Source organism: Acanthopagrus latus, chromosome 5 (assembly GCF_904848185.1).
Source record: "Acanthopagrus latus isolate v.2019 chromosome 5, fAcaLat1.1, whole genome shotgun sequence".
Lineage (NCBI taxonomy): Eukaryota > Metazoa > Chordata > Actinopteri > Spariformes > Sparidae > Acanthopagrus > Acanthopagrus latus.
In genome coordinates, this window is record NC_051043.1 from 8,251,412 (window position 1) to 8,262,369 (window position 10,958).

At 39.9% G+C, this 10,958-nt stretch overlaps 1 protein-coding gene across 3 annotated transcripts in view; it reads left to right on the forward strand.

Annotated features, from left to right (window-relative positions):
* Positions 1-10,958, forward strand: part of trpm3 (transient receptor potential cation channel, subfamily M, member 3) — a 162,629-nt gene that overhangs the window by 144,757 nt on the left and 6,914 nt on the right. For 2 of the 3 annotated variants that reach the window (XM_037098196.1, XM_037098195.1), the window contains 8 exons: positions 1,773-1,913; positions 4,380-4,508; positions 5,053-5,304; positions 7,081-7,255; positions 7,777-7,905; positions 9,539-9,689; positions 10,276-10,469; positions 10,643-10,775. In XM_037098196.1, the coding sequence (XP_036954091.1) occupies positions 1,773-1,913; positions 4,380-4,508; positions 5,053-5,304; positions 7,081-7,255; positions 7,777-7,905; positions 9,539-9,689; positions 10,276-10,469; positions 10,643-10,775 (1,304 nt within the window). The remainder of the gene's footprint in view (positions 1-1,772; positions 1,914-4,379; positions 4,509-5,052; positions 5,305-7,080; positions 7,256-7,776; positions 7,906-9,538; positions 9,690-10,275; positions 10,470-10,642; positions 10,776-10,958) is intronic. The other variant, XM_037098197.1, reaches the window with a different exon arrangement.

Consider the following 10,958-nt stretch of genomic DNA (forward strand, 5'->3'; position numbering starts at 1 on the left):
ATTAAAGGCAGAGACAAGAACTGCAAATTAGCTACAGCTAGATGTGCTACATACGTTTCATAGGTTGCTATTATTTAGATGTAACATTGCCTACAAATATTGTCCCACTCAAATAAACCATTAAAAAACAATCACTGCTCAGAGAAACTGCAGTTCTTATTAGTTTTATCTACGTTTTTGAGGAAAATGTACCTTAATTTAATTATAATTTAGTCCACAGATTATAGGAAATTGGTTCTGTGTTTGGTTTCTGTCTGCCCAAGTACTATTGATATCTTTATCATAATCAGTATTTACTACAAACATTTACAAATTGAAAAGCCCACAAAGTACATGATTTTCAGGTAGCTTATCCAAACCAAATTACATAGAACTTGGAGTCTAGTTAGCTGCATTTCTTTAGCAGTAAGTGCATTACTGCAGCACACAGATTACCAAGCTACAGAGAGGTAACTATAGAAAATACTGCCTTTTGGTTTATAGAGTGCTGCAGGGATGACATATTTTTGTTGGCTAACTTGGAAGTTAGCATCACGCTGGTTCCATTGACGAAGCTCCTATGAGTTTTTTACATTGGATTCTGTATTATTACAGAAAATAAGCTTTGTGGAAAACACAAGTTTATGATACTGGCAGGTCTTGTTCAGTAAAATGAACTTCACAGATGATTACTTTTGTGATTTTTGAAGCGTAAACACAGTAACCATAATGATATAGCTAACATTAAGCTATAATGAACTACATGGTGCACAACATTTCGTTAGAATAGTTAGAATAGTTTCCAGTTAAAGTCGGATGTAGCTTATGTAGTAGAAAAAAATGTGAAAACATCCTAAGCTTGTTTTAACAACAGACTTATTTAACAAATGGCATTTAACCAAATAATCAATTCAAAAAGCCCACTGACTTCGAGTCAAGGCAACCGAAAGTGTATAAATGCCAACTTATTTTCGGGTTATATGACATATTCCTGCAGCACTCAATTAGTCTGCTTTGTAGTTACTGCAGATTTAAAAAGCCTTTATAATATTTGTTTATATTGTAAAAATTGATGTGATACAACAATGTTGGATACAAGTTATAATTCAGTTTTGATATGATATAATAATAGATATGTAGTTACTGCATTTTGTCTGTTGGGCAGTATACATCTTGACATACAATACAATTCAACGAATAAACTCCCTCAGAGGTCTGGTGTTGCTTTGACATTGAGACCATGACCCATTAAATCCGTGGGCTCCGAACCCTCTCTCATGGATAAAGAAATGTGTCACAGATTGAAACGAGATATCTATGTCTTACCCTTTATCTTTTCTTTATCTGTCTTCTTTCTGTCATTATCTTGTCTCTCTTCTGCTTCTTAATTGTTGTCTGAGACACAATCCATGAGTGTCCTTGTCTGCGTCATACAGTGTTACCAGCCTTCACCCAACACTCCACCTCAAACACACATCTCACATTTTGGAATGATGACATTGCCTGTGCTTGCTTTTTTGATTATGATATTAAAACTGTGCAGTGGCCATAATGTAACACTCTCCCCCTTCTCTTTTTTTTTCTCCTTTTTCCTTTGTTATTCGACTCTTCCCATCCCACCTCCCCCCTTTCACATACTTATCTTCGTGTCCATCCTCTCTGTGCGTCTCCCCCACTCCTCCTCCTCTGTCTTTCCAATCTGTCACACCTCCCTCCTCCCACTCTTTCCATGCTTTTATACCTCACACCTTTCACTCCCTCCCTCGCTCCATGTGGGGTTTGCATTCCCCAAGGCAATGCTGGGTAAGGTTACCACAGAGACATCCAGAAAGAAGGATGTTGAGGAGGTTCAGAACCGCCACCGCCTCATCCCCATGGGACGCAAGATATACGAGTTCTACAACGCTCCAATTGTCAAGTTCTGGTTCCATACGGTCAGTGTCAGCTGCAGCAATGCCACCTACATACTTAGCTTGCTGCTGCCGCTGTCAGTGCTAACTGTATTTCTGTAACACCAACTATTCCTGGTTCCCTGCCGTTTGCTTCCACTGCCACAGTGCCTCTGTTGTCATTAACCTGCTGTTCCACTCTGTCATAACCCAGCTTCTGTTAGGTGGGAAGCTTCTGTGTGAAAGAGATTGGGAGACTGATGGAAGCAACATGGGGAGAAAAGTACAGCTGAGAGAAAGCGATCAAAGATTGAACAAGGAGGTTTTGTGTTAACTGTATGAACAGACACTGAACCCTTTCAGTTATAGCATATTGCCACAGGATGAAAGATCACAATACGTAAATAAAGTGTTTACATATGTGGGGAAGTCTGCATGTTGTTTTACGTGTGTCCTAAAATCTTTCTATACAGCACTGTCCATGTGGATTCTGTAACTCCAGGGGCCAAATGTATTAAATGAGTGCGCACGATTTTTTAAAAAATAATTTTTCCCACAACTAGTATTTATAGAGGAAGAATGTGAATAAAGAATGTGCGTACTTTGCACTTACTTCAGACCAGCATACACACATTTGTCTAGAGCCAGCTGCGGGTAAAACAATGAGGTGTACTTAAAATACAGGGGCAGCGATGTAAACACTGTTTGTTTACAGTTTTGCCATTGTCACTGATTGTGTTGTTATTTATCAGTCTACGCAGCATTCAGTAAAAGGTCTCTCAGAGGCATATTGATAATAATTTGATTTTTTTGTGTGTGATACTTGATGATTCTTCTTTTCATTGACTTTGGAGCCATTTCTCCCCTGGTAATGAACTTATCATTTTATCCTAAATAGCCAAGCACTTACTTAAGTCATTTTCAGTATAAACTCTATAGATTAGCCACTGATCATTGTTCTGACTTATAATCATAATCATGATTTACAGATAAATGTGATGAATTAGTGGTACAGGCGCCATTAAAAGCCGCAGCTGTGTGTAATGACAGCTGTTGTGATGCTGTTGGAGAACTTCGTTGAAACTTGGCTTTCTGTTCTGGCAGGTCTAACGAGTAGTGGAGTGGATATAAGTATCGATATACAAACATATGTTTAAGGGCATTTCTTCATCTGTTTTTGGATAATTGTGGCAGTGCAAGTGAAGCTTGTGCACGTGCAACAGTTTCCACAATGATTAAGGGTTATAGAACAGAACCAGGCATATGAGCAGCTTTATAAATCTGGCGAAAAGAGTGTGTATGCAGATTTCTGTCTCTGCATGTACACACAGTTTTAGTCGAGTTTTTTTGCATCTGGCCCCTGATTTCTTTGAAGTCTGTGTGGGCTTGTGTTTAGTACAGTATCTGCCTGTGAGTGTGTGTGTGTGTGTGTGTGTGTAGTGTTTGATTTAAGCTGATTTTTTGTTTCCCATCTTAGGCTCCTTCAATTTGCTTGCCCAGTGAAAACATCTTTTTCCAGCACCGGCAGGGATTTCCCTGTTTATTTATGCTGTGAAAATATTTTGACTGCACTTTGTTTCATCCTGTTTTCTCTTCACTGGCTATTTACTCCCCTTGTACCCTTCTCACCCCTCGCTTCTTCTTCCTGCCCTCGAGGTTAAAGAGAATAAACTCTGAATTTCATTATTGCTCTGATAAGAACAGATGCTGGATTTTCTCAGGGTCAAATGTGGTATTTACATCTTTACTAGATTTGTATTCAAACCTGTCACCCGCTGCAGAGCGCTGCCCATTTATAGTTATATTAGTCAAATACATCACACAAGCCAACTGTGCATGGGGGACGGAATGACAGTCCTGGTCACACATGATTAAAATCATTTTGTCTGCTTACTTGACTAGAATACTTGATTTAAGCATGGACTAGAAAAGAAACCATCCCCAGTGTGTTTGTTTCTACTTTAATCCATAATTTAAATATGTTAAAGCTTTTTATTTTTGTGTAAATCACAACTAAATATACTCCTGCCATATAAATGTTTTCCAGTCATATTGAATCAATAATAATCAAAACATGTGACTTGTGTCAGGACCTGTGAATGAAGTAAATATGAAAAAATTGATTTTGAATACATTTGTGTCAAGTCTCAGGCCTTGAGCCTTGCATTGTTTTCACATTTTAATCTAGTGTGGATCATGATGAGCCAGAGCGCTTGAAGAAGTGGTAGAAAAAAGGAATTAGACAGCTGATATGTACTTAAATAGACATAGCCGCAGGTGGAGCATAATGGACATTTTCAGTCCAAGTGTGGACGTACAGCAATCAAGGGTCTAGACATCAAACCTCTATTATCAGATCAGAGACTCTGCATAAATGAAGGTGTAATGAGGGTCAGTCATTCACCCGATAGCTGTTTCAAACAAAACTCCTTTTCTCCGCAGCCCTCTGGAGAGAGAATTTCACTTTAGTGACGCTTGTGCTTTATTGAGCTGCTGTTGTGTTTTACATAGATGGCGTACGTTGGCTACCTGATGCTGTACAACTACATCGTCCTGGTCAAGATGGACCTGTGGCCCTCTCCTCAAGAGTGGATTGTCATCGCTTACATCTTCACCAACGGCATTGAGAAGATGAGAGAGGTACCACCCATCCGAGCGTGCAAATGTGCACCCTGCATGCGCTACTTTATTGAAAACTCAATAATCGATTCTTCACCACTAGTTTAATTCAGTGAGTCCTGTGGCTGAGGGCAGAGGTTTAATATTATGTCCATATCAGCAAACCCTTAATAAACTGTGATAACTGAAGGGGAAGAGAAAGGAACAGGAGAAGATGGATAGAGACAGAGAAGGGGGAAAAACACAGCAAAAAAAAAACGAGTAAATAGAAAATAAGGTGCCATATGAGACTATCTAGTTCAGCCTCATTCGGTGGCTGTTTGTACTGTAAGTGAATGAAATGCATTAATCATTATGTCACATCATTCTCAGCTGCACAACAATTCCTCCTCAGACATCCGCTAGATGCCCCGATTGATGAACTCATACTGCCCTCTAATGGTGGTCAAGATATAATGCATTTCTTTTCTTCTCTGTTTCAATCCCGTTCGCAACACACTTGAATTTGTTTCACATCTGAGGAGCATTGGTGCTTAAGTATTTTTTTTTTCATACTCACCTCAAGATCCTGATGTCAGAGCCGGGGAAGTTGTTACAGAAGGTGAAAGTTTGGCTTCAGGAGTACTGGAACATCACAGACCTCATGGCCATCCTCATATTCTCTGTCGGCATGGTCCTGCGTCTCCAGGAGCCACCGCTCATGAGCTATGGCCGGGTCATCTATTGCGTAAATATCATCTATTGGTACATCCGGCTGCTGGACATCTTCGGAGTCAACAAGTACCTCGGTCCCTACGTGATGATGATTGGCAAGATGGTGAGAAGAGAGCAGGGATGGTGATGTCAGTGTGTGTGTGTGTGTGTGTGTGTGTGTGTGTGTGTGTGTGTGTGTGTGTATACTTCTTCGCTATACACATTGTTTTTCTCAGTCCACCATTATTCTTCATTCATGTCTGGCTTCTCCTACCTTCCACACAATACATAGTAATTACTAGAGTTTACCAGGACTTGTCATTACAAAGGTTCATTTGTGTGTGCTGTGCAGGCTTGGCCCTAATGGATCTTCTAAACCTCATTGTTTGATCTCAGACAGCGCAAGATCAGAGCCTCTGATAAATACATGTAGACAGAACTACAGAGGGGATCAAAGGTCCAAATCTGTATCTGATGTTCTCCTGTCTTTGACATGGGCTGTGGACCGCTGGACCCAAGCTGTCTTTGATATGAAAATGTAGCCATTAGTTAAAGAGAGAAAGAACCTTATAATGTGACTATAACCAGATGTGTTTCAGTTTTTGTTAGAAAAAAAGACAATGAATGCTAGAAATGTTAGATGTTAGAATGTTAGAAAGAAAACACACAGAGGGTGTGGAATATAAATCAGCTTGGTGGAAGTGTTTGTTCCTCTTAGGCTCTTTGACTTCCCTAATCAATCAGAGTTGAGGTTTCATTTCAGAACAAATTAAAACTGAAGATTGACCAACCAAGACTCTGGGAATCATAGTAATCAAAAAATGCAAATGCAGACCATCATTTATTAAAACTTGATAAACTGTTTCTCCAGCTGTAACGGACCAGACTTGTTTAGCCCCATTGCTGCTTTCTTCATTTAAGCCATTCCCTCTGGTTTTATCTTCTTCTGCCTTCAAATGGAACTATTGACAGGGAAATGTACACATGATATGCTCAGCATTCAGCTGATATTCAAGTTTGTGTAGAGTGCAGCCCATGTACAGAGGCTACATCCTTGCTGTTGTAGCAGTGTGTGGCCCTCTAATAAAGCCATGAAAGTGGCCAAAAAACTCTATGAGACTCACATTACAATAAATTAACTTACCATCCACCATATGCTGAACTTACATGGCCTCTGCCATTTCTGAAAAGGTCAGTGAACACACAACAACTCATGGACGCTGAGCTTTCAGAAAATTACAACTTAAGGTCCTGACACACCAATCTGACGTCAAATTGCTCTCTGCATTAAAGGCATTGTTGCATTGGCTCAGGCCTCCTGTGTTTTAGCGAAAAGGTGCACTTGAACACACCACAAGGACTGCAGTACCGCCAATATACAAACCTTTGTTATGACTAAGCAGCATTTTTTGACACCAGTATACAGCCATATACAGCCACTTCTAATCAGTACAATGTCTGATAGAAAGTTGCAAACAGCAGTGGGGAAGAGGCAGAGGAGAAGAATTAGGGGAAATTGTGCTAAATTTGTGAAATAATTGATACTATAGCAACAGACTCAGTGGATTTTCCCTTTCGTTTTGCGGCTCCCTTTTTGTCACTTACCTGAACAGCCAATCAGATTGCTGGACACGCTGCACTGACCAGAGCTCACTGACAGCTCTGACAATGCCCGACAGCAAGACCATCAGCCTCGTGTGTTAGGGTCATAAGAGGTCTTGAATACCACAAGTGGGGGTGTTCGTATGAGCAACTGAAACACGACCCCATTTGAAGGCAGCAATCATTCCTTGCTAAAAGAACATTCCCACCAACCGTTCCCTGTTTTTATTCACTTCTTTAACCATTTACTCCTTCCCTTCTCTCTGACAATCCTCCTCTACCCCCCTCCCTTTGTCAGATGATCGACATGATGTATTTTGTGATCATCATGTTGGTGGTGCTGATGAGTTTCGGAGTGGCGCGTCAGGCCATCCTCAACCCAAATGAAGACCCGTCCTGGATGCTTGCAAGGAACATCTTCTTCATGCCTTACTGGATGATCTACGGAGAGGTGTTTGCTGACCAGATTGACCGTAAGTTCAGGGCCAGAGCATCAGAGCTTTGGAATAAACATATTTTTTCTTTAATTTCAGGGGAGAATAAAGAGAGATGCAAGTGATATGACTGAATACACACTTTCAGAATTACATTGAATTTTCAGTCATTCCTCCACAGGTTGACACTGAAAGTTGTCCTTTTATAATACATTATTGTCAAATACAAGAGTAGTTGCATCATATTGGTCATATCTGCATAATTTTTCCTTTCAAATTCTCTAGCTCCTTGCATCAGGACTATTGTTTTTACTGTCAGACTGTCTGGATCTTTTTTTGTCTCCACATTATTTTCATATTGTAGACAAAGTGACTTTTGATTCAATAAATCAAACATAGACTGTGAGCTGTGTCTGTGAGAAAATGTCTTGAGAGTGAGAGTGCACCGTGTGCTGGTCTGTTGTCTTTTGGGATGGTAGTGTATATGATGGTGTGTACAGAATGTGAGGAGTGGCCCAAAGAGAAGAGATCTGAAATAATGTTTTCATTCTTTGTTTCAGATATGCATAGTAGGAAGTTACAGCACAGGCTGAATGAAAAACTCTGGCTGGTCGAAAATTACTTTCGAACTCACGGAAGCTGGCGTAGTAATGGTGCATTCCACATTTTCCAGTGCAGTCAAAATCCCAGTAAATCAATACATACAGACCTCAATTTAACCACATCTACGTATCCCACCTCTCCTTCATCATCCTCACATTACCACCATGTCATGCCCACTCCCACCACTAGAGGCCACTTGAGACAAAAGTGTGCATGCGGCTCCACGCGCTCTAAGGTTAAAGTTGCGTTTCTGTGTTTGGTATCTTGGGTCAGCTGCTGTATCTAAACAACATCTTCCTTACATATTCACAGAAGCTTGTTTTAAATCATTTAAAAACAATGACAGCCTCATTCATAAGGCTGCTCATCTTCTCCGAATCTTTGATTGACTGGTAGCTTGATCCAAGGCTGTAACTTGTAAGCAACTTTAACCTTACTAGTTTTGGCACTGGCTGGCAAATGGCACTGTTACATGGCAGTAGCACTTCTTTCAAATGTGTTCTAATATTATGGTTTTGTCATGACTGTCACATCAAGAGGAACTATCAAGGTTTAAACTTTGATATTCCCTTGATGTTTCTCTCACCCGTTTTGTTTCTTGACTTTTAAATAGTTTCATTTGAAAAAGTGACCCTGCCATGTTAACACCGTCTGTCACATAAACCATGTCACCCTGCCCTTTAACGCCCGCTCAGCTTCTCACTGGAGCAATGACAACATTGCCAAAATATTTCTACCAATATTTCACCAACATTTAACATAAGCAAGCATTGAAATGTACATATCAATTCCACACCACACACGTAAATATACACACATCCACACCAAAATATTTTAATCAGCCACCTTTCATCAACTATAATCTGTTTTTTCACGTGGTTCAGTTGTCAGAGTTTTTAATCCAAATTTTTTTAAAGGTAAAAATATTTATTTATTTTTTTAAATAGAAAAATTACTTCAGTTCTCTGTCTTTGGGCTGCATTGTGTGAATCAATTGAACATCAAGCAATGATGAGCATGACTAGAATGAATCTCAAAGGCAAACAAACCAAGAACAAATGCTGAATGTTCCCCAGATAAGCCGCAGCAACTGAACCATCACAGATGGAAAAAACATACTATGTATCCTAAATACATCTCAAATGATTTAGAGCAATCCACCCTTGCTGAATGAAGCTATGGCACACATATGTGACAATATATTTCAAACATTGACTACATGTTTAAATATATTGGGAACACAGATTGTGATGACACATGATAAATGCATCTTTTTTGGTGTGTTTTTGTTTTCAGATGCACATTTCTGAACATGAGCCCCAATCATTCTAGTGTCCACTCGTTCCAGTCCCCACGCTAAGAAGCATAAAGATGAATTATGCTTCTTGTTTGTTTGCAAAATATGCAGTTATGCATTTTGTTTGGTATTTTCAGGTCTGCTTGTCTCTTTGTTTGTCATTGTTTCTGTCTTGTTAGTCAGTGTACAGTATGTGCTTTGATGTTTTATGTTTATTTTATTTGCTTTGATTTTATCTACATTTTTTATCTTTTGTTTACTGTATCTTTCATTTACGTTCTGTGTCTGCATGTCATTGTAATTCCTTACAGCCATACAAATTTGACGGAAATATTCACAATGTATTCACGTCTCTATCTGCAGACTTTGTTAACCTCGTATTAACTTGTATGTGTGTGTATTTGTTTCGGGGCGGTGTGCAGCCCCCTGTGGGCAGAACATCACCACAGAGGATGGGGTGGTAGTGGCCCTGCCTGCCTGTAAGACTGGTGCCTGGATTGTCCCGGCCATCATGGCCTGCTACCTGCTGGTGGCCAACATCCTGCTGGTTAACCTACTCATAGCTGTGTTCAAGTACGTACACTGTCTAATCGACATCACACTGCTTTACAGACACCTCAGGACCTGAAACACACGTGTTTTGGCAGAATTATGATGAAATGATGAAATAATAATGCTGGTGTAGACACAACTGTATCACTTTCCCATTCTAGAGCTTTGTGTGTTTATATGTGAGAGATCAAGAGATACGACAGTAGTTTCTGTTTGTTAAGACACGAGAGGCTGGTAGCAAATTGTGTTAGAAAGTGTGATAGTACTTCTTCCACAGAGACATTATCATGCTAATGATCTGTTATTGTACCTCTGAATCATCTTTGTAGCAAGGACGATCATCCTCTTCTTCACGTTTGTCAGGGTAATTAACAAAAAATGCACAATGGAATAAAAACAGCAGTTAAATTGAAGGTTTAATCTCTTTACAGAAGCCATTGTCGGCTGCCGGCTGCCACATTCATTTCTATCTGCATACATGCTCCTAGTCCCTACTTGGCTGAGTGAAGGAATTAGTTCATTAATGTGTATACTCTCTGAAGTAGTGATGATCTTTCTCAGTGCATGTAATTTTTCTTGGTTGGTGTGTTATTGTCCATCATCATAGTAATACGTTCTTCGAGGTGAAGTCCATCTCCAACCAAGTTTGGAAGTTCCAGCGGTACCAGCTCATTATGACCTTCCATGAGCGCCCAGTCCTCCCTCCACCCCTCATCATCTTCAGTCACATAACCATGGTCCTCAAGCATCTGTGCTGCCGCTGGCGCAAGCATGACGACGACGAGAGGGACTACGGACTGAGTGAGTGCCAACATGAACAAGTCTGATAAATTCATTGTTGACATATCACATTAATATTATGGTTATTTTCAGTACTCTGCTTTTGGTGCTATACCTGTGCTATATATATTTTGGATTTGAACTTTTGCCATTATTGTATTGCCAATCAATTTTTTCAACTCTTTCTTCTGCAGAACTTTTCATCACTGAGGATGAGCTTAAGAAAGTCCACGACTTTGAGGAGCAATGCATAGAAGAGTACTTCAGGGAGAAAGATGACCGATTCCATTCCTCTAACGATGAGAGGATCAGAGTCACTTCTGAAAGGTCGGACATATTGTCACATCTGTCTGCATTAAAGCTTTCAGTCTGTGGGAAATTGGCATATGTGCTTTGTCTACCAGGAACTACAACAACATATGTTGTATTGGATATTTTGATAGTATAATTTTTCTCCTTTTCTGTATTACAATACATACAGTGCATGAACACAGGGCTGACATGTTTAAA